Source organism: Chelon labrosus, assembly GCF_963514085.1.
Source record: "Chelon labrosus genome assembly, chromosome: 17".
Lineage (NCBI taxonomy): Eukaryota > Metazoa > Chordata > Actinopteri > Mugiliformes > Mugilidae > Chelon > Chelon labrosus.
This window is the reverse complement of record NC_140350.1, coordinates 19,370,826-19,395,208: the sequence shown is the minus strand read 5'-3', so window position 1 is coordinate 19,395,208 and position 24,383 is coordinate 19,370,826. Positions and strand designations below refer to the sequence as shown.

At 41.8% G+C, this 24,383-nt stretch overlaps 1 protein-coding gene across 1 annotated transcript in view; it reads left to right on the top strand.

The window, feature by feature from the left end:
- Nucleotides 1-24,383, top strand: part of fstl4 (follistatin-like 4) — a 195,283-nt gene that overhangs the window by 155,499 nt on the left and 15,401 nt on the right. The window contains exons 6-9 of the mRNA XM_084565171.1: nucleotides 9,586-9,752; nucleotides 15,890-16,010; nucleotides 19,307-19,468; nucleotides 22,541-22,675. Of these exons, the coding sequence (XP_084421297.1) occupies nucleotides 9,586-9,752; nucleotides 15,890-16,010; nucleotides 19,307-19,468; nucleotides 22,541-22,675 (585 nt within the window). The remainder of the gene's footprint in view (nucleotides 1-9,585; nucleotides 9,753-15,889; nucleotides 16,011-19,306; nucleotides 19,469-22,540; nucleotides 22,676-24,383) is intronic.

Sequence of the window (24,383 nt, the reverse complement as noted above, 5' to 3'; positions counted from 1 at the left end):
CAGGGTCGTGGGTTCGAGCCCCACGTTGGGCGCAAACCTTTAAACAATTTCCTTGCAGGATTAATAAAGTATTCTGACTATTAGCTTTCGTTTGAGAGTATTCGCATTTAAATTGGAGGGAGGATTTAGGAATTACAACCATTTTCCTTCACAGTTTCTTATTTGTAAAGGCTCAAAAGCTGTTTAATGGACCAGTATGAGATGTTCTTCAGTATTTCTTTGTCCAAGAGGCAAGTAAAAGGTGACTGTTGTTTCATTAAATGGTTGTTATTCTTACAGCTTTCCCCCTAATGTGGATTAAAGCTGAGAGTTTGCACTATAAATCCATTCACTTTGTATGGTTGTAAATTCAGTATGTTTTAGTAAACTGTGCCACTGTCCCAGCCTATGTGGAGCTGACTGTAATGTTTCAAAATGCTCCTTCCTCCACACATTTCTTCTATACGTTTCGATCGCTCTCGGCCATTTCCTTGCAAATCCTTAACGAGGCTTGTTCGCTGCCTGGTTAAGGGGTCCTGCTGGAAAAAGAAGCGCCGTTGTGGCTTTGCTAGCCGGTTGAGTGACAGCCAGTGAAGAAGGCGCTTTAAGTAGAACGACGGCGAAGAGAGAGAGAGAGAGAGAGAGAGAGAGGCAAATTAAAACCACAGAGGGAAGGGAAAAAGCGAGAGAGATGGAAGGGGGAAGACTGACAGATAGCGAGAGAGTCGCCGAGATATCACGAGGGTTAGAGGCTCAGCGAAGGACGAGGACGGAGGGAGAGTAGCCGAAGATGCAAACACAGCATCAGAGAGAAAATGAGACTGTGGGTGGAAGGGAGAAGGCGGCTGAGCGAGATAGAGAGGAGGGGACGGGGTGGGGTGGGGTGGAGTGGGGAGTATGAGAAGCAATGAGGAGTGGCAGCAGAAGATTCCTCTGTACCTGTAGAGGAGATTAAGGGTCTGCATCCAGAGTGATTAATGAGCTGGCCACTGATTGCTCATCCCCGCTCTCCCTCCCATGAATAATCACCACGACAGCAGTCTCAAGGAAAAAGCATGAATTTCTGTGTGCGGTGTGGGAGAGAGAATAAATGTTTGTGTGTACATAGGAGATGCGGGCAAGCGAGAGTTCTGGTGCACGGGAGGCGGTATATGAGCAGCATGTTCATTATGTGCCGTGGTATGCAGTGTATGCTTAGAATTAACGAACTCGGTGAGTACAGTATGATGCAGAGCGTGACATTAATTCGCCGTGTCAGTGTGTTTGACACATGGGTGATGTATTTGCTAACAGCTGCAGCCCACATGCGGCGCCTGAATGCAGTGACACACCAAGATCGTTTGTGCGCACTGTGGGCTCACAGTGGGAGTCCCGTCTCCCTACACGTACAACTCCACCAGTGTCATTATGTTCAGTTATGTACAGTTGACATAGGCTGCGTTTATATGGACAACTGAGCTGTTCACACGGATGCTAAAGTAAATGATCTGATAAGATGTACGTGTTTACATGCCCCAAACACATAACACATCCCCTATCTTAATGAAAACACCATACAACAAACAAAATGAGACAAAGGGGGACCAGTTTTTTTTTTAGTGGCACTGCCCACATCGATTCCGGCTAGGTACATTTTTTCAAATGAACAACTCCTTATTTTGCTGATGCCATGTTTCTGTCCGCACAGTGGTGTGGTGGTTAGCACTGAGGCATCTGTCTGTCTCTCTATGTTAGCCCTGAGATCGACTGGTGACCTGCCCAGGGTGTAACCCGCCTCTCGCCCAATGGCAGCTGGGATAGGGTTAGGGTTAGGGTTGGGGTTAGGGTTATCCATCGGCCGGCTGGGGCCTTTCTGCGTGGAGTTTGCATGTTCTCCCTGTGTCGGCGTTGGTTCTCTCCGTGTATTCCGTCTTCCTCCCACCGTCCGAGTGTGAATGGTTGTCTGTTTCTTTGTGTTAGCGACCTGTCCAGGGTGTTACCCCGCTTCTCGCCTAATGACAGCTGGGACAGGCTCCAGCACCCCTACGACGACCTACAAGCGGTTTCAGAAAATGAATGAATGAATGAATGAATGAATGTTTCCGTCCCTCCTGGAAACTCATAACATCACCGAATCTTTAGCAGTCTCTGAGGAGGGATTTTTTTCTGAATTCTGAATGAGCAATTATTTTAAAATATAGTGAATACTAATGTCCACTGATGCAGCTATCTTTTTATTATTTGCAGCATCGCCTACGCTGGTCAAAAACTACTCGCTTGGTGGTTTAAGATTCATTTTTAATGGTTTCATAGCAACAATCAATGAGAAAATCAATCCTTTTAAAAATGTGTTTTTAGCTGAGGTCTAACCTTTGTGTTCAGTTGCTCAGTTCAGTCCTACGTCTCTATTGCACTTGCATGTAGGAAGTGCAGAGGCTAGCTCTGCCATGAGCTTAATGATTAATGCCTGATTCTTAATTTATCAAATGAGACTGAGTGAGGATATTTCTTTCATGAGGGTCAAATATGAATAATCGAGTGTACCGTGCATATATTTGCATACATGACACATGAAAGGAAGGTAGATGTACTTGTCACACAAGTGACACACAACCACCCACTCACCAAGGCTCATAAATACTGAGAGAGAAAGAGAGAAAGAGAGAGAGAGCATTTTAGTTTTCTACTATGAGGTGTCTAAGGTGTCATAACCCAAGGCAGTGAGGATTTAATACACAGAGAGATCCGGTGTGTGGCTCTTCCTGTGTTTGTTTGTCTTCCTCCTTCAGATAAAAGGACGCTAATGCGCGGTGTGTATCTCTGCATCAAGTTGACACCATAGACCCTATATGCAGACTCTAACGCCGTAGGCTGACGTGCACCTCCAGAGGGAATGTAACTACGCATTGTGGCGACGCAGACCGCAAGAGCTGTGATTGGTCCGCTTGGTAATAGCGTGTTTCCGGCTGTTTTCTCCATCTCCGCAATTTTCGGATCAATGAAGATGGAACACATGGAGGACCGAAATTTCGGCAAAAGTTTCAGTCGCCATTGTTGGAGGTGAAGCAGGAAGTAGAAATAAAAATTGACCCAACACAGCGCTGACTAACGTTTTTACAGAGCGAGCCAAAATTGACGAGCGCCCAAGTTTAAATGGCGTTCATCGGTGTAGGCTAGGTGCGTAGGTTTCGGCGCCTATGTCCCGCAGAGGTGTTGAAGTAAACAAAAAGTCATTACTAGGGCGGCATCTGACTTGGAAATACGAATGATGTTGCAAATAACTTTTAATGCACGTTTAGCCCAGTCATAAAAATACCCAAAACAAGCTGCTCCGTTTAGTAGTAAGCTTAAATGCGGAACAGTTTTCATCTGTAACTAATGCAAGACGTCATAGACGAGACACGCATTTTCATTGATGCATTCGAAGAAATCAAACAACAGAAGTCTTAAAACGTTTAAAAGCCCATCAACATATAAGGTGAGTCGCTCATCGCCCATTGCTTTGTAGCAGTTTGCTCGCTAGTGGGCATTTAAAGCTCTGGGTTCCTAGGTAACCTTCTTGAATGCTATGGTGCATGTTGAATTTGGTGGTAGGAACCAAAGTCATGGATGCTGTTTCTTTGGGATAAACATTGGGGGGAATTCTCTTCAACTTGGCAGCTGCCCTCTTTTCATTTTTTCCCTATCATCGCTACGACTAGCTGAATTTCATTAATATGCCAGGGTAGCCACATTGCTGACAGCGTCTTCCTGTATTCATTGGTCAAAGATTGTGTTTCTTAAGACAGAATCTCTGGAGACACCTTTCTATAAATCTATATTTTAACAGTGTCCTCGCTCTGAGCTGTGATGTAAATTTGAGTGCACTCTAACTTAATTATTGGAGGGACAGCAGAATTTTCAAGTTTCCTGGTTTGCTTTTCATTTTAATTTCAAAATACAAATTTAATTTAGCCTCACAATTACTTTGCATCGCGTGCTACCATAACGTTTGCCAAATCCCATTATGGGGAGATTCAATCAGGAGAGACCAATTAGACCAGATTATTCTGTTTTCTTATGAAATACTGGGTCTCTGTTGGGACATTCAGCCTGGTGTAATTTAAAATCAAATTATCCTCTCATGCTACTTTAATAGTGTTCTTTTGACATTGGTGATTCGCAGGTGGAAAGGTGTCTTAAGAGTAGTGGTGAAATGGAGAAATGAATTACCTACTTTTAGATGTTTGGGTGTGTTTATTGTTTGGAGTATCATTTAAATCTCTACATTTTGCTACACGTTTGTTGAATTTTGGAAGCCATTTTTGACTTTTCACTTCATTATCTTAACACACGTTTTGACCTACAAATCAGATAATCTCAGCTAACAGCTTATTTTCCTGCTTCGTGGCTCTATTCACATTCCACTCCTTCACCCATGACCTTGTTTCCACCTGTCTCCCTCTGTCTCCTCGCTCCTCTCTGCTCCTCACCACCTCTCTCTCTTTGCTCCTTCTTCTTCTTCTTCTACTCCTCCACGGTCCGGATGTTATCAGCCTCACCCTCTAAAGGAGTCATGGTGTTCTGCTCCTCTGCTTCGTGGCTTGATGTCTTACTCCAGCTCATGAGGGGTCATTCTCATACGAGTCGAAAGGGACAGCTCTGTGAGCTGCAGTCTTGAGCTCCCCACATTAGTTATTCCCTGCGAGATCTTCTACGTGCTCTGCATCAAATTTGTCTCTCTTCCTGGCCCACAGTCACACACATTTCAACTCCTTGTTTTATTCCCTGTGTTGTCAGTCAGCCTTTCATCTTACATTTGACTTCACATTTTTCCTATAGCTGATGCTTCTTTCTTCCTCTTTGCAGTTGTTTTATTAATTTTTTTTTTTTCCATTTTAAAGTCTTTATATCAATCTTTCTCTCCCTCCCTCTGCTCATGCTCTCCTACAGTATACGGTACATACATATCCATACAGACCTGGATATAGGAAAACCTCCCCGTTGGCCCTGTCGGCCTATCCGTAGCTCAGTTAGTGGTGCTGATCGATCAGCGGCGCTCCTGAATTCCGTAGAGAGTCAATTACTAACTTACACACTGCAGCTATTTTGGGTGAAATGGGGAAACTGTAGGAATCATTAACCAGCTAATGTCATGACAACCTTCCCCAGTCAGCCAGGGCAGAGCAGGCACTGCCTGTGGATATGCAATTTGTCTGGGCCATCCTCGAACAAGACAGAACACGGGACGATGTTGGAGTCATAAATTATTTTTTTTTTATGAATGAGTTCAACTTGGGTGCAGCTAATTAGGTTGGGATGAACATTTTCGAATCCAATACACTGTCTGTGAAATTCAATAAATATCTTCTCACGATGCCCTGGCTATCTGTTCTGTCAAGCCGAGATCAGATCAATATACACCGATCAGGCATAGCATTTGGTAATATTGTGTAGGTCTCCCTTGTGCCTCCAAAACAGTTGTGACTCATCAGAGAATGGACATGGGCCTTCTGAGGGTGTCCTGTGGTGTCTGGCAACAGAATGTTGTTAGTGGGGGGCCTTTGGGTCCTATGGGTTGAGGGGAGGGGCCTCTGTGATCCCATCGTCCCACAGATACTTGATCAGTTTGGGATCCAGTGAATTTGGAGGCCAGGTCAACACCTTGTGCTGTTCTTCAAGTTTTTTTTGAGTTGTTCCTAAAGTGTTTTTGTGTGTGTGTCTGTGTCAGGCTGCATCCTGCTGGGGATGACTGCAGCCATCAAGGAGTGTCATTGCTATGGGGTGGGGGTGACTGGTCTGGTCTAGGTGGGTGCTACATGTCTAAGTAACATCCACACGAAGGCCAGGTCCAAAAGTTTCCCAGCAGAACAATGAGTATTTTAATGGCTGATCATGTAATTTGACATACCTGTGTGTTAGCCCTGTCAGCAGCAACTATAGTAATAGCAATAGCGCTAACCCGCTGCCTAACTATTAGTATTAGTTAAATTACTTTCTGTGTCACTGTTCAATCAGTGTGTTTGGAGATGTTGCCCTTGCAATGCCCATGATTTTTTTAATACTAGCTTCCCGGAGGAGGGTGTGTTCCCGAGAAACTGTTTTTCTTCGCAGTGACTAACTCCACATTTTAAAATAACACCTTGCAGCTTCTAATCTCCTATCACAGGTAAACCTCTCCGGTGAGTGTTGAATAACTGGGTCTGCCTGTGAACAAATCAAGAGTTTCGTCGTGTGAATATTGTCCTCCTCTCATTAAAGGTGTCCACAAACTTTGTCCCTTAGCGTCTCTCCTAGACCCAGTTTCCCTATAAAAGTGACATCAATTATCACATTTTATAATTAATAATGCATCCTTTATTCCATATAAAGGCAGAACCTTTTCTTCCATCTTTTCTTGGCCTCGTAGCTGTTATCTGAGCTGGCAGAGTTAGGAGGGCCTAGGAATTAATTTCGTAATGTCAGGATTCATTTCTGAACTGGTCCATCTTTCACGAAGGTCGTTTTTTTTTTTTTTTTTAACTTTAATATTAAAAGGGTGGACTATCAGCAGAAAGTTTGAAAGTTTAGACCGACCCTATCTGAAGTTATGGCTGCCCGTTTTGATTTGATGCGGCATTTTCTGTTCTCTTAAGGTATGTAGACAGCAGCATTATGCTACTGCATTAACGGTTTTGAGCTTCTTTTCGCCAGTGTCAGTTTCATTCTAAAACCCCTTAACGAAATCTAAAACTCAACAGTCTACTTTCAAAACCATACTCGAGCCAGTACGAGGTATACACGGTTCTTTAGATGATTTTCTATATTCATGTTTCTTTCATGCACGTTATTTTAATACCAGTTATTTGACTGCAAGTCAAGCTTGTAATTAGCAACCTCCCGTTTCTTTTGCCTGTCTCAAATAGGTGGCTTCATATTGCCATCACATGCTTGTTATTTGCACCAGCTCTAGCTGTTAAAAGAACCACAGTCCTTCACAGCAAGCGCTTAAGTAAGTCCTTAATCTACCATAGGCTGTTAATTAGAGGTTTTACTTGTGCACAGAGGGAACTTTGATAAGATTTTCCGTTCCAGCAGACTTCCAGGCCGTGGCCTTACTCCTATACCTTAAAGGGATCAATACAAAGTTGTGTTAGATGTCCATCTGAGCAGTCAAAATACACCGCAACCCACACAGCCCTTTGCTTCTCGGGCTCTGTATGAAATTCAGTGTGAGCAGAGGCCTAGTTGAAATTCACAGTACCACCTTAAACCACCCCTCCAAGCCGTGTCAGATCAATGCACTTCATCCCTCATCTGTCCACATGGCACTCAAAGCCTGTTCTGCCACCCAAATTACTGATCTGCTGAATTATAACTTCGTTGGACCTGGCAGCGTACTGTACCCAAGGCATTCTGAAATATCACTGACAGACCGAGCTGTCAGCCCGGATATATCCATCACCGGGAGAGCCACGCGAAACAGACAGCTAATATCCAGGGGTCCTTTACAGCAGTGTTTGTCAAAGTCTGCGTTCAAGACAAGACGTTCCCCACAAACATTTCAGGTTCTGTTTAGCCCTCTGCTAGAAGTCTGTTTGGACAATAAAACTGCGTCCCATGTGGAAATTAAGATTTACCGTGATGCTGGCCCTATCACTCTTATTCAGTCATGGCTGCAGATCTTTTTCTTCTTATAGATCTGCGTGTTAATAGGCGTGTCGATTATGAAAGATCGGACGAGAGAGAACACTTTTCAGCACATTCTCATAATGAATAATGGTGGATGGACGTAAGATCCATAGAAATATGAATCAAAACCGTCAGTGTAGTTTATTCTTAATGAATGCCGCAGCTTCATTTGTGATCTCAGAGAAGACCCCCCGTCAGGCAGGGACGGTGCTTGCTGGAGTCCAACTGCAACGCGGCTATTGGTTGAAATCTCGTGGTTTTTACTCGCAAAATAAGATTTAAAGTGAATAACAGTAACTCTATAATGAGCCGGCTGAATTTACACTGAATGGTAGACATAGTTTATTCCTTTTTGCACAGTATTTAGTAGACACTTTATATTTTAAGTAATTAATTAGATTTTGAACCTTGGAACGTTATTAGAAAATTCACAGTTGATGTGATAATGCTGCTCTTCATTTTACACAAGTAGAGATAATGTATATATGCAGTGAACACACCGCACTATACAGTGTGTTCCGTGCTTTAGTGCAGCCTTTTCTTAATCCATTCACAAACTCAATGACTGATTTTCCTTAATTCCGTAACATTTATTTAATTATATCAGTGCTGAAAGGTGATGCAGTAGCAGCAGTTAAAGGGGAATTACCGTTTTTTGCAACCTCAATCTTATTTCTGGCATAAAATACGATCGTTTACTCACCCATTTAACTTTGGTATCATTTGGAGTTAATCGGACGATATTTGGATCTGCGTATATCCATATAGTGGGAGTGAATGGGGCACCGAAACGCAGCCTCTAAATAAAGCATTATCTGCCACGAAACTCATTTATTTCACCAATATTTTCTTATGATACGCTAGTGCTATTCCCCGTTGAGTCTGGAGTTACCTGTTATCATCATCCAGGGTCAGTAGATTGACCTACTAGCCTCTGACCTGGATGATGTCATCTCTGAGTGCCAAGTGCACCCCGTGCTTGTCTACCTGTAATTTGCTGCTGCTAGTTTTTTGCAACATGGCTGAATATTTTATATATATATATATATATATATATATGGATGATTTGTCCAGTGTTGCGCTTGGTTGACTCCATTTAGATTTCCATCAGGTGCCTGTGTCACTGTTATCTACTGAACCAAGTGTATCCTCTTCCCCAGCCTGTATTAGCACGCGGCCCTACACTGACTTGTATCGTGTCACTGCTGTCTGAATTTCACACTGACAAGATATCTCAAAGTCATCATCATACTCGCCCCCCGCTTCACCCTCGCACAAAAGACGGCATCTTTTTATAGAGCGAAATTGAAACTAAATAAATACAATATTGGTGAAAAGGTATGGATTGTGTGGTGTTGCAGTGCAGTAAAGTTCATGTGATGGATTTAATAGTTAAAAATACTTTGCTATGCTACAAAATCTCCTTTACTGATACAAAAGTGCTCTAATGTCTAGTTAAAATGCCGGACTGAGTTTAAAGATCTAATAAGCAAGAGGATCAGTACGTTTTCAGGCTATAACTGTGACTCTTTAGATTTTGTGCCTGGCCACACAGCTTGGCGACGGACACTATTTATGGTGCCAACGAGAACCAGCGGAGTATAATTCTTAATTTGCCGTAAAGGTGAATTGAATTGGATGGCCATTTCAATGAACATAAATTTCCCTTAATGAGAAGAATGATATTTGGCTAGCTGTGTGTCCTCTGACACGTGGTCTTTTTTCATGCTGGGTATCCTTCACTCCTGGACAGCTGTTTATCCTCCGCGGTCCACTGGTAATGAGATGGATCCTTAGAAATGTATGAAGCTTGGCTACGGTTCCTCCACTTCACCACACACAGTCCTGATTTGTGATTTTCTCCTTCCTTCTCCATTTTCCCCCAATCCCTTTCTTCTTGCCATTGTCTCTTTCTTTGTCTCTTTATCACCCATTCTCTCTCTTCACCAATTTCCCTTCGTGCTGTCGTTCTAACAGAGGTCGTCCAGCTGAGCCTGGCGGAGGACCAGCAAATCAGCATCTCCACAGTCACAGTGGGCCTCAGTGCCGTCCTCACCTGTGCCATCCAGGGCACGCTGCGGCCACCGATCATCTGGAAGAGGAACGGCATCATATTAAACTTCTTGGACCTGGAGGATATCAATGTGAGTGTTTGCTGTTATCTTCATGCCGCTGATTGTTGATGCTGGGAGCTACGGGTACAAGCTGTTGTTGTTGGTTCCTTAACCCTTTATGGGGCAAGCAGCCATATGTGGTAACTTCAGCACATGTTTTGGTGGTTGAGAAGCATGTGGCTTTCACCCAGCCAATCAGAAAAGATCAGGGCAACATTCTCAGGTCACATCAGGGTCAAACGTGGTCTGCAAGGTCCACCTCTGGATGAACGCTGAGTATAACTGCTTTATTAGGTACCAGGAAGACCCGGCCTAATGTTGTCTAATGTAATAATGTGTATGTTAACGAGAGTCTGGATTAGCACTTATGTTCTAATGGTCTAAATGCATGTTTCCATTTGTTTACCACTTAAGGGCAAGGAACCATATATGGTAAATTCATTAATCTTGATTTTCTCCATGAAAATTTCAAATTTTGAACAATTTCACCAAAGTTTAAAAGTCTTCTTATGCCCTGCAACAATCTAGGGTTGAAATTTTGAATTATTTCAATGAGCGCTCTATCAAGGGTTAAGTTAACACATGCCAATGAATACTTGACATGATTAGCTTTTCTGCTAATGTAAAGTCAACGAATGTAAGGACAGTAAAGAGGGTTCAGACCTGTGTTACGGGCTTTAATTGCACGAGTGGGAAACAACTGCAAGCAGAAACATGAACTAGCATTATCATTTAGCACGTTAGCTGTAGCTGACGTTTCTTTTATTAAAACGCACATGCTTTTATTTACTGCATCAGTGCTATTATGTGTTTTATGAAAAGGCTGCGATAATTACTACGGAAAAATAATGTTGCCATCAATTAAGGATTTTATGCAACAAAGGGGGGTAAAAAAGCGCCGCAGCAACCTGCTGGACTCACAGCATGGACAAGTTTAAGCCATTCTGGTTGATTTGTGAGTCGGCAAGTACATATTTACACATCGGAAGAAAACGTGGTGATCTCCCATTGGTGTTTCGTTTGTGCTTGCTCGGTTAAAAGTAAAACAAATTTTCAGGCTTCTGTTTGTTTTCTCTCTGAGAAATATTGGATTCTTTGGCTGCCCGCTGCTTTTGCAAATGAGTTGAGTGCAGTGAGTGAACCATGCACTAAAATTTCTATTGTCAAAATCTGTTTCCTTAAAGTCATGCGGTAGTTACTTGTTTATTTGTCTTAAGCATGTGTAAACCGTTACTGTCAAAAACTGGGAAGAAACCATCAAACTTTCCAAACAGTGTGCATCGGAGCATCTGATTAATCTCTGATTTAAAAAAATAAATAAATTGCTGCAAGGGAGGACAGTTGGGGGACTCCACTTAGACTGAAAAATAATACAATTTAAAAACAAAAAAAAAAGGAATTCACATGCTGCTGTAAATGTGTTAAGAGCTCTTTTCTAATTACGAGCACATTGTGTTGAGATATTGGGAGATGTGCTTTTAAGAAACTCTCTTAAATCCCGATAATCAGACTGCACCGAACTAAACAAGAGGCAGCAAGAGGAAAGACAGGAAGAGGGAAAGCATAAAAGCTTCAATGACGGAAATCAAAGTGTTGAAACAAGGATTTTCTCGCAGCCCCTGTGAAGCATTGCTACATTAGCTCAGTGCTTAATGAACTATGCAGCCACGCTCCTGTTTGGACACATCTGCACAGGTGACAGGCGCAGTGCCGGCCTTGCTTTATCCACCACCGGATCGCAATTCGCTAATTGCATGTTAATGAGCGGCCTTGTTGGTCTGCTGTGATGATGAGCCAATAAACAATGTCAAGTGTTAAGGTGGAGACTGGTAGTCGAGGCGATGGCACCAGAGGTCCCTCGGGCTCTTGACCCCGCATAATGAATTTCTACAGAGCACAGTGATCTTTAGTGGAGGAGGGAGGGAGGAGGGAGGAGGGAGGGACGAGCCTGCGGCTGCATTTGACTTTCAGTCAAATAAAAGATTAAAGAAAAAAAAAAAGTAAATTAATGTTAGAGATAACTTCATTGCTTGTAGTTGTGTGTGTGGATTTTTATTTATTTTTTTATAATTTTGGTCATTTGTGGGTACACCTGATGTTAGTTCCAGAAATAGTAGGGGGAATTTTCGTGGGCAGTGGGACAGTTTAGCCAGTCGAGTATCTACAAATGACTTCCAGGCTAAATATAACGTAAATAAGCCCTTACGTAATGAGAATATATATATCACTGTGTTTAATTTCACATGGATGCAGGGAACTTTTCATTTTCACTATAGGTATGGTTTGTCTGCCGCACACGAGTGACTTTAAAGGGGAATTTCTGTTTTTTACAGCCTGTACCTTATTTCTGGCATAAAATACGATCGTTTACTCATCCATATAACTTTGGTGTCATTTGTCAACCTCAGAAACCTCGGAAAAATATTCAGCTATGTTGCGAAAAACTAGCAGTAGCAAATTACAGGTAAACAAGTCGAGCGTGCACGTGGCGCTCAGAGATGACTTAATCCTGGTCAGAAGTTAGTAGGTCAATCTACAGACACCAGATGATGATAACAGGTAACTCCGGACTCAACGGGGAATAGCACTAGTGTATGATAACAAAATATTCCGCTTCCACTATATGGATATATGCGGCGCTCCACTGGATCTAAATATCCTCCAAACGACTCCAAATGACACCACGGTTATATGGGTGAGTAAACGATCGTATTTTATGCCAGAAATAAGGTCCAGGTTTTAAAAAACGATAGTTCCCCTTTAATGTCTATATACAAGTTAACCAATCAACAGATATTGAATAGGAAATCATTACATTTATCTCTAAACATGGGGACGAAGAACAAGGACAAAAGACTGATTTTCTGTTCCCTGAGCTTTTTGTGAATCTTGTTAAACATTTTATATTTAAATTGTGGTTTTTTGTTGTTGTTTTTTTCTGTGGAACTGCGTTGAATAGAAATGGCATTCATTTAAGAGTGATTGAAGCCTTCCAACTCCCAAACCTGAGAGCAGAGCGTCCATTACAATCAGTGCTGTTTGTGTCTGCTCTCTACCTGTCCCTCTCTGTCATGACTCCATCTCTTTGTTTTTTTGACTCTCAGTCACCAAACTAAGCGTTTTACTCCATATTGTAAGAAGGGCTCAGGTCTCCACCTTTGAAAGCATTAGAACAAAAGAACAACTTTTGCACAAGCATAAAACAGCGACATCATTTACTACAGCTGCTTTTCCTGTAGCTGATTCATTTGGAAATGAATATTGTATATATTTCTACCAATGTGCCTACTTTTATTTGCATGTATATTGCCAACACCCGGTAAACATATAATGAATGCGGCTCTTAAGTATACGCTGGCAGATGTTTACGGCATCAGTGCTATTCTGTGTTTTATGAAAAGGCAGTGATGATTACTCTCGGAGAATAGGTCAAAGGAGACACTCAATTAGTTTGCGCATCTGAAAAGCAAAACTTCGATGAATGATTCAAGTTTCTTTTCGTTTGAACGTGGCCACTGGCCATTTTCATGTATAATTCTTCAGCTGCTCTTTCCAATGCAAAAAGCATATAATTTCACTTGAGTAAAAATAATAGGCTGTAATTTTCTCCCAGGATTTCTCCGTTTATTATAGGGGACATTTCAGAAACTCAAAGATTAACAGTTAATAGCCTTATGTAATGCGAACTTTGGAGGCAAAAAAATCTCCCATTTGCATTCAGGTGTTCACTAATGACAGCAGCTAATAGACACAATCCAGCGTTTCCCCTTGGCTTAAAGGGGAACTACTGTTTTTTACAACCTGAACCTTATTTCTGGCATAAAATACGATCATTTACTCACCAATATAACTTTTGTGTAATTTGTAGTCGTTCGGGAGATATTTAGATCTGCATATATCCATATAGTGGGAGTGACAGGGGCATTGACCTACAGACCCCAGATGATGTCTTCTGACCTGGATGATATCTGAAAAATATTCAGCCATGTTGCAAAAAATTAGCACTAGCAAATTACTGGTAAACAAGCCGACTGTCGCTTGTAGGTCAGTCTACAGACCCCGGATGATGATAACAGGTAACTCCGGACTCAGCGGAGAATAGCACTGGGGTACAATAACAAAATATTGGTGAAATGAACGAGTTTCGTGGCAGATAATGCGTTATTTAGAGGCTACGTTTCGGTGCCCCAGTCACTCCCACTATATGGATATACGCAGATCTAAATATCTCCCGAACGACTACAAATTACACAAAAGTTATATGGGTGAGTAAACGATCGTATTTTACGCCAGAAATAAGGTCCAGGTTGTAAAAAACAGTAGTTCCCCTTTAAGATTTACTTTGAGGTTTGAGGGGGTGGGGGTTTAGATGGGGGGGTGGGATTTACAATGTAGATGGACAGATTACAGCAGTCAATATAACAAGTGGACAATTATTTGAACTGTTGAACGGGTCGACTTGACATATTTTCCGATGCGCAGCCTCTGTCTATTTAGCCAAGGTATGGACCTAGACAATGGGAAAGGTAACCTTAAATTACTTATGTTGTAATCTGCCGCTATATAGAAAGTAAAATTAAATTAAATTAACTTGACATTTAAGGGGAAACGGGGCGCGCTGTTGGGGGGCCGAGGTGCCACCTGTAATACAATGGTAGTGGAAACACTGCAATCTGAACAGGAAGGTTGTGGTATTACTCAAGTCTAGTCAAAATAGAGAAATGTCACTTTTGGCCAGTTCACAGGTACCTTTTTAATCAATCTTGATATTATTACATTTTGGATAAATACTACGTGGAACATCCATGGAAGCTGCCTAGTTGCATTACAGTCAAGAAGATCAGTCAAAATGTCAAGTACACACACATTTTAATACCTTCAGTCATCATCTGTGAAATGAAAACATCCGTTTAGCACACGGTGATAATAAAACCATTCAAATCCTCATCTATTTCAATTCCAAGTTCAGTTTAACACCAAGCAGCCAATGCCAAGCAGAAGTGTCAAAACTGCAGTGACCGGCTCCAAGGGCACGTCCATCCCACAGACCTCCTGATAGAGAATGTCGTTTAAGCAGTTTTTTCTTTCCCATTCTTGACAAGTGATACTTACCTTATGCAACCTGTTTAAGTTGTATTTTGGTTTAAGCTATGCATAAGCAAGAGGCTGGCTGCTCTTATTGACAGGTGGGTGCAACCGTTGCCCATTTTTGAAGTAGCCGGGTGTTAGAGTGGAGGCAAGGGAGCGCCAAAACTCCTCTGCAGGAATCCTGGGTGACGGCATGGAGAATTTGACAATATTTAGATACAATTAATGTTTATAAACTACAAAAATAAATGTCAATTCAGTTTGCAATGCAAGGTCAGACTCAGGCTCAATCTGAGAGATATATTACAATCAATACTGCCTCATCGATGTAGTTGTCTCTCTAAGCTTAATTTACAATTCTGAACTGGCTGTCTAAGCTCCCTCATCTATCTTACAGGAAAAATCAAGTCAGATTTCGTTTTGTCACAAAGCAACCTCTTGCCGAGCCGCACGAATTTATGGATGCGTAGAAAGAGCAGCCACGAACAAAAATAACCCCGCCGTTCGCGGCCTCGATGTCAAGACAGAGCTTCGTCAGGACATCTGCTCTGCCACTTGGTGGGACAGCAAACTATTTAATGCCTTAATCCGCCCTAAGCTGTGGCTGGAACCCCCCGGTGACTGCCGCATGCTGCACCAACAACAACCAGCTCCATTCATCAACCTAATGGGCTCTATATTTTTAACCCTTGCCATTTATCAGGCTGAGGCAGCGTGATGAGGGGAGAGAGGAGGATCAAATTCCCCAGTGCCTGCTTCAGCTCAACAGGGAAACCACTGATTCATGGTCTCTCTTCCTTTCCACATCACTCTTTTTTCTCTCATGTCTTTTCCCATCACTCCCTGCTGTTGTGCTCCTCCTCTTAAGCGTCCCTGTGCTTTCTACCGAGCTACCTTAATTTTTCCCCTCTCACTCCCTGCGGATGTTTTCTGCACCCCATTCTTCACGACTATTCCCTCTCCCGTACCTCCTGTTCCTCTTTTCCCCATCTTCACTGCTCCCTTCTTGCCGGGGTCTTTTACCAAGTTGCCTTTCTTAACTTTATTTTCCTCTTCCATCTCTTCCCCCTGTATCACAGGACTTTGGGGATGATGGTTCCCTGTACATCACCAAGGTGACAACCATCCACATGGGGAACTACAGTTGCCATGCCTACGGATATGAGGACCTCTATCAGACACATGTGCTGCAGGTGAATGGTCAGTAGTGGCTCGTTTCTTACTTACTGTGGTGGACAAAACATTTGAGATTTGTCTGTGCTGCTGTCTACCCCCCCCCCCCCCCCCCCCCCCCCGGTGAATTTGTCTTACTATGTGTCCCGCTTATAGCGAAAAACAGGTCAAGTGAATTCAGCGGCAATCAGTTGAGATAGTGAGGAACTTCTGGTTAAAGAACCGTTTCAGAGGCATTTAAGGCACAATTGTGTTGATTTAAATGTCTGATATACAGGATATATACAGTATTGTGCAAACGGTTAAGCCACATTAGATCTTTGGATCAGAGAGGCGTCTTATTGATCCCAAATCCATTATGCAGCGTGCAGACATTAACCAGACAAAAATACAACCAGAGTCACAAAGAATAGCTTCAGCTACAATGTGTCCCGCAGACAAATGATTCAGTACTCCCCGTGATACGAAACAAAGATGATCAACATCTAAACCCCGATCACAATCAATTGGATCAAAGCATGCGTCCCCTCTAACACCGCAGTTGTTGTAGTTGTTGTAAGTTGCGGTAAATCATTGTCTAGTTGTAAGTTTTGGGGCAATAGATTTCATGTGATTACAAGTGAATACTCAAAATGTTGGTTTGTAATCGATTACTGTCTTAATAGCGGTGACAGTTACTTTTAATCCATTATTTTCTTGATTCATTTATTGAACAGATTGAATTGGCCTTTTCAGTCTGACCAACAGTCCAACCTTTTCAGGTTACTATCATTTGTGAAAAAGAAAAGCATCAAACCTGTCACATTAGACGTAAGAACGAGCGATTTTTCCTTTTTACTTGAAAAGCGGGAGTGTTTAATTAATTTCTAAAACACTTCGCTGATTAATTTTGTCCAATCAATTCAGCACTCACTCCATTATTAACACAGTCTCTCCACATTATGTAGATCTTCCTTTATAATGTAATTATGAGGGAACGTTTCCCTTTTTTGTCTGAGAAGTTGCTAATCAAAAGGATTACTTTCCAAGATAAGATAAGAGCCTCCCTTAAGCCGTGAACAACACTGCGGCGGAGAGCGTTGCATCAAAGTTTCCTCTTGTACCACGAAATAACTGCAGCGTTACATCAGGCTGGCTAAAAATGAGTTGTGAATGCATGCAGCATGTTCGAGGCGGTAGATAAAAGCTACTTAGGCTAAAACACATTCGCACATCAGCAGGGACACGGCGCTCACGCTGATTTTGGCTAGCTGCATTTATCAAAGCGCTATGTCGCTCGTATTAATCATCCAGTTTGTAGCGTCTGCTACCATTTACTTTAGAGTTGTTAGTAGGCATCTCTCCAACAACAACAAAAAAAGAAAGACTAATTAATAGAGGGAGAGATTTTACACCACAACACTTCCCACATCTTCCACCCCCCGCCCCACCCGCAACATCGCAAATCAGCGAGAGACATTTTTTTGATTCAATCGTGTCTCGTTCAATTAACGAGTCACAATGGGGGTGATTGTTTTGTTCGTTTGAGATGCTAATTGAAAAAGAAACACAGCTGCATTTTTAGACCTCGAACTGAGTAGGGAGGGGGAGAGGTAGGTGACGTAAAAGGAGACGGGGGTCGGCTGATGGGCGAGCCACCGGGAGAGGGCCTGTTACCAAATGTTTGTGTTGAGGATTCAAGGCATTTCACATGAGATAGGACGAGGTGAGATAAGGTGGAATGGAAAGGAGCCAAGTGCCACATTACGCTAAGTGGGCGGTTTGCATCCTGTTGCGCCATTAAGGCAATAACATTCTTTCTTTGCCGTGAAGAGAGAGAAGCTGCAGTTTGTGTGTTGGTGGTGGAGTAGCCACACTCACGGTGTGGGATTCTTGTGCGGGGTATTATAGTACCCTGGAGCGTGATATCAGTGCTGCTGCATGTGAAATAAACACAACATGGAAGAGAGGAACACTTGCTGCAGTACAGAGATTCTCAGCACAGGTGGAAGTACAAGGTCTTCTGTGTGTTTTTGTGTGCAGGAAGGGGAGATGAGTGCATGCGCTGGATGCAGATATAAAGTGTCTGAATGTAAGAGAAGAAAAACTGGAAAATTATTAGAAGCTCTTGAGTTGATCTTTGAAAAGCTACAGTTCCTTGATGTGAAATCCTAAACTGAAAAGTAATTGACACATTGGAGAGGAGTAAAGAAAAAATCTATAGTCTATATATAGTGAGGCATTAAGTACAAAGTGTAATAAAATGTGCATATAGGTTCAGTAAATATGCATGTCACCACTGATCGAATATATGTTTACCGTACTGTGTACTTTAGGGAAAGAAAAGCAACAGTAAAACACATGCAAGTGTAGAAAGCGGCAAATGAAATGTAAATGTTGTGTTAGGATTAAAGGGGATTTACTGTTTTTTACAACCTGGACCTTATTTCTGGCATAAAATATGGTCGTTTATTCCTTCGGGAGATAATTAGGTCAGCGTATATCAATGTAGTGGGAGTGAATGGGGCACCGAGATGCAGCCTCTACATAACGCATTATCTGCGGCGAAACTCGTTCATTTCCCCGTTGAGTCTGGAGTTAGCTGTTATCATCATCCAGGGTCTGTAGATTGACCTACAGACCCCGGATGATGTCTTTTGACCTGGATGATGTCGTCTCGGAGCGCTGCGCGCACAGGCGATGTTTCGGTGCCCCATTCACTCCCACTACATGGATATACGCTGATCTAATTATCTTCCAAAGGAATACGAATTACACAAAAGTTATATGGGTGAGTAAACGACCATATTTTATGGCAGAAATTAGGTCCAGGTTGTAAAAAACAGTAGTTCCCCTTTAAGTGGAAGGGTAGCTATTGGAACAGGAAGAAGGCACTGTTAGGATTTGGCAGCCGCCCCAAAGTTGAGACTTCTCCATCCGTCCTAATCCAAAAACAACATCTTACCTGTTCATGTAAACTGTTACCTCATGTTTCATGTTCCCCCCTTCGATTCCTCCACTTTCTTATGTGGCCTTCTCCCCAGAGGAGGTGGTAAGTGGCAGATACGTCCAACATCTATTTCATGCAGGACTCGAGCTGTAATAAAGCAGCCCCAGAGCTCCTGGATTCTTGTTATTTGTGAATATATTCCACGCTGGGGTGAGACAAATTCCTCTCTGCCCACTACGTGTGTGGGTGTTTGTGTTGCATTCCCCCGGGAGTTACAGTCTACCATGAAACAGTGTGTAATTATTTTTTTTTCACTTGCCCTTCTCCTCTCTTTCTGTATGTGTCTTTGTTTTTTTTCTTTTCTTTTCTTTTTCTTGTGTTTGTTTGCATCCAGTCCCTCCGGTGATCCTGGTCTATCCGGAGACGCAGGCCCAGGAGCCCGGCGTGTCTGCCAGCCTTCACTGCCACGCCGACGGCATCCCCGATCCCAAGCTCCTGTGGCTGAAGAACGGCATGGATCTGCTCCCCAGATCCTCCAAACAGCTCTCTCTCATAGGTGAGGAGTTTTTGATTAGTTTGGGTAGCGCTGTCGGCACACTGTGCGTTTTAGCGGATACGGTGTGTCACTTCTCGTAGGTGCACTGTTGTTGTTATTGCAGTGTTGCATACCAGCAGCACTGCAGTATGCCCGACACTGCATAAATCTGTATATACCAACCCAGTGCATGCAGGCAATGAAGACCTCTTCTTCTTATAAGCTAATGTTTTTTTTTTTATTATTAAAAACTCAGCAGTGACTCTTGTCAGCATCAATATTTTCTTGTGCTTTCTATTTATTTGCTTCCTATTCCAAGGTGATGAAACCAAGATTGCGGTCACCCTCTCCAACTGTCTTCATTTTGCTCTTCCTGCAATGCAAACATACTTATTCTTTAAAAGGGAATGCGGTGCGAGATCAAGAGAGTGAAAATAAAATAAAATATACTGCGTGACAGGAGGTGGCAGCGACTTATCTGTGCAAGAGGTTTTTTTCTTTCTTCTTTTTTTTTTTGCACTCAATATAGGAGAAGGAGCAGAACGGAGCACGGCTTTCCTTTTTATGGCCTAGTTCTCATTAAGGGAGAGTTTATTGGCTATGTGTGGGTCATTACCTATGGTAATAGCCTGTTATCAACCCGCAGACACTCAAACAAGGGAGGTTCTGCAAGGTTCACCAGCACATAAACACTGCAGCGTCTGCGGTTCCAGATTTACCAACTAATGTGGGCAGTGGCAGTGAACAGGAGCCCTTCTCAAGTGTGATAATTTACCGAAAACATTTAGGCAAGTGGAAAGAAAATGGATTAGCTAGTGCAGATTTTCAGGTTTTTTGTTTCATTTCCACATCACGTATGTATATATATTTTCGAGGCGCGTAGTAAAGATGCTGTAAAAGTGTTGCAAGTCCTATTTTTTTTGACAAATTTGTGTAAAAATGGAACATACAACTTTAGTATTGATTGAGAGCGACAGTAAAGAGAAGAACTGTTTTGTGCTGCTGAGTGAATTTTTATACTTGAATTTTTACTTTTTTTATGGTGCTGAACCATTCAAGCCTCACAAACTACTAAACTAATGTCGACATATCAAACTATAGGATTCTCTGACAAAGAAGGCATGTTTTATTACATTTGTTGTCGCTTATCTTGTTAATCAGGGGGAACCGATAACTTCAAGCTGCATTTGCAGTCGTTGAAATCATCATAAGGCAGCTGGGAATGCATCAAGTCACAGATGGCAGCCTTCCCCAGCACAGAAGAGACAGGGTCACATAAACTGCATGCAATATAAAGTTCTAAATCTGGTGATTATGTTTGGTATCTTAACATTAAATAATCCCAAACCCATTCTGCGGCACGACGGTGAACCCAAATTTAAGTAGCGGACTGCAGAAACGTACTACAACAGCGAGGTATAATGTGCTTTAAAGCTCAGGAGAGCTAAAAGGAGCTGCTGAGTCAGGTGACGTGTCCTGTTCACCTATGCAGTAATCCATCTACGACATGAGGAGAATGCATTCTGTTCGATGTGAAAAAGAAATCCCCGTCTACGAATTGTGCTACGAACGGAGGAACAAAAGCACATCGAGCCTGATTTAATGAGCGGTTGATTCAGATTTTTAGTAAGCACTGATCAGAACATAATTATGAATTACGAGTGGTGTCTCGTTGGATAAAGGCCTGCTTTAAGGCAGCTTTCACTTCAAAGCACTACGCACGCTTCCTCTGATAAAAGAGAATCATTATCAGCATCCAAAATACATTTCACTAATGTGAAAAGTCGACATCTGTAATGTGTTATTTTACAAGCCGGTAGACATAAATTAGAAGGCCGAGATAGATCTTCATGTAAAAAAATGAGTTCAGCTGTTTATATAATCATGAGGTTCTAAAGGAAGACAAATGTTGCACACAATAGTTTGAAAGTAGAAGAAGATGAGTGTAATAGATCACTGTTGCTATAGTAACTCCACGAGACGCAGAGAGAGGGATGAAAACAAAATCTTTCTTTAATGTTCTTCACAACGCGGCCTCTGAGAGCCCCTCTGCGACACATGCGAGCCGCGTGGTCGATGGAGTCCTACAGGAGGGATCAGAGTGCAGCTGTGCATCACAGAGATTGACGCCGCGGCAAACATCAAGAGAGCTCGCCTCTGATGATGACCGCCCCGTGTCACACTGTGGCCGACATCGGCTACAGCCACTGCAGCCTGACACACACAACGCATCATTATTATAAAGCAGGTGCTAAAAAAAAAAAAAAAAAAAAAAAAATGTATAGACAAAAAGGTGTGTGCAGCAGTAAAGAAATTTGATGTTGATATTTGACATGGTTATTTTAATTTAAGGCTTACTAATCAGACAGTCTAAGACGATGTTAAGAAACCAAACAGAAAGAGTCCTTTTTGAGGTTTCAGCTGGACATAAAATGTTCTGCTGTGTTTAGCAGAAGTAACTTGAAGTAATCAGTTGCCCCTGATCAACAAGTTAAAACACAGAGAAACCTATAGTTTGATATGTCAACATATCCCTGTACCTCAGTTTAGTAGTTTGCTTTATAACAGACTAAACAACTGGGACTTAGATGCAGAGGCTTGACTTGTTCAGCACCATGGACAGCAGCCAAAAAAAAGTTTAATTCGCTCAGCAGCACAAAACAGTTCTTGTCTTTACTATGGCTCCCAATCAATACTTCTAATTTCTACTAGAAATTTGTCAAAAAAGAGGACTTGCAACAATTATACAGCATCTTTACTATACTCCTGACAATATACATGACCAGACCAGACACCCCCACCCCATAGCAATGACACTCCTTGATGGCAGCAGCCATCCCCAGGAGGATCCAGGCACACACACAAAAATGCTCTAGGAACAACAAAAAAAAACATGAAGAACAGCACAAGACGTTGACCTGGCCTCCAAATTCACCAGATCCCAAACTGATGGGATGATCCACAGAGGCCCCTCCCCTCTCAACAGAATTTTACCACAGTGGAGATCCGGTGTAAAATCTTCCTTGGGCTATTGCAGCAACAATAATCTCTTAACAGTAACAGTTGTTTCCTTTCCTCTCTGTTTTCTCCTAGCTAATGGCAGCGAGCTTTTTATCGGCAGCGTTCGGTATGAAGACACCGGGGCTTACACCTGCATCGCCAAAAATGAAGTGGGGGTGGACGAGGACATCTCCTCTCTGTTTGTCGAGGATTCGGCCAAGAAGACCCGTAAGTCCTACACTGCTTTACTCCACTTGTATATGTTACATAATGCAGCAACTTTACAGATCGTATCTGTGAAAGAAATTATACAAAAAGTATGTGAATGTGAATACCAGATACGATCTTTTGTGTTAGGATTTTAGTCTGTGTTTTTTTTCTTTCGGTGATTTTCTGACTGTTTTCATAACGGTAAACAGTTTAGTTAGTTTAGTTTAGTTTATTTAGATCCCCATTAGCGTTTGACTTGCAGCAGCTATTCTTCCTGGGGTCTTTCCATCATCATGACATCTACAAAGCATTAACACACAACACATTAATACATAAAAACAAAAATATATTACCTGCTCCTACATTGAACCACCACAAAGTATGAATATCAGGACCCAATTTACAAATACACAAAAAATACACAAAAAATAGGCTACTGATGGTTGAAATTACATTCAAAATAATAATCTCTTAATTTCATTTTAAAATTTACCATATTTCTTTGTTGTGTGACATCATTTGGAAGGGCATTCCAATCCTTCATGGCTCTATATAATACCGTACCTTGAGAGAGTGCCCTAGGTAAGATAAAATAACCTCCAGCAGCATGTCTAGTGGAATAATTATGTATGTTTGAACTAAAAGATAATTTCTTATACAAAATGTATGGCATTTTAGTTGTTATAATATTTCTGAGAAAAACCATCAACAAATATGACATTCTATGTTTAACCTCTAGCCAACCTAGACTGGCATGCATACGACATACATTCGACCTTGTTCCACACACAAGTGCAACACGTGCTGCTTTATTTTGTATCCGTTGCAGTTTTCTGATGTTAGTTAGTGAGGTATTGGACCAAACAACTGCACAATAATCCATATGAGACAGAACCAGTGCTTGAATGACTTGTTTAGTAATTTGTGTTGTTAGATATTTAGAACATCTCCTAATCATTAAAAGAATGCTTCCAATTTTGGTTATTATCCTCTTAATATGCATATCCCATGATAATGTACAATCTATGACGACTCCTAATAATTTCACCTCTTTAACTTGTTCAACCAATTGATTACCAATCATGACATTAAGCTCTGGACTTGAACGCAGCGAATGGTTTGATCCAATAACCATGCTAGTTGTCTTTGACACATTCAAAATTAATCTATTACAGTTAACCCACTCGGAAACCAACTTCATTTCTTCACTTAAATTTCTATTTAATCCATCAATATTTCTTTCAGCTAAATAAATTGTTGTATCATCGGCATACATTGTCATGTGAGCTGTTTTCAATGCCAGAGGAAAATCATTGGTAAAAATTGAGTACAAAAGAGGTCCAAGGCAACTTCCTTGGGGTACTCCATGTCTGACTTGTTTTAAGTCTGACTCACTTCCATTGAAATAAACCATTTGCCATCTCTCACTCAAATAACTTTTAATCATTGACACAGCTGATGATGAAAACCCATAATGTTTCAATTTTGCCAATAATAATTCATGATCCAGAATGTCAAACGCTGCAGAAAAATCCAGGAACACAGCTCCTATCATTTTCCTTTGCGTGATTTCATTCCACCAGTCATCTAACATTTGTGTCATAGCTGTAGTTGTGGAATGTTTTTCCCTATAAGCATGCTGAAAATCCGTGAATAAACAATTATTAGAAAAATATGACTGAATTTGCTCATACACAATTTTTTCCATGATTTTACTCAAACTTGG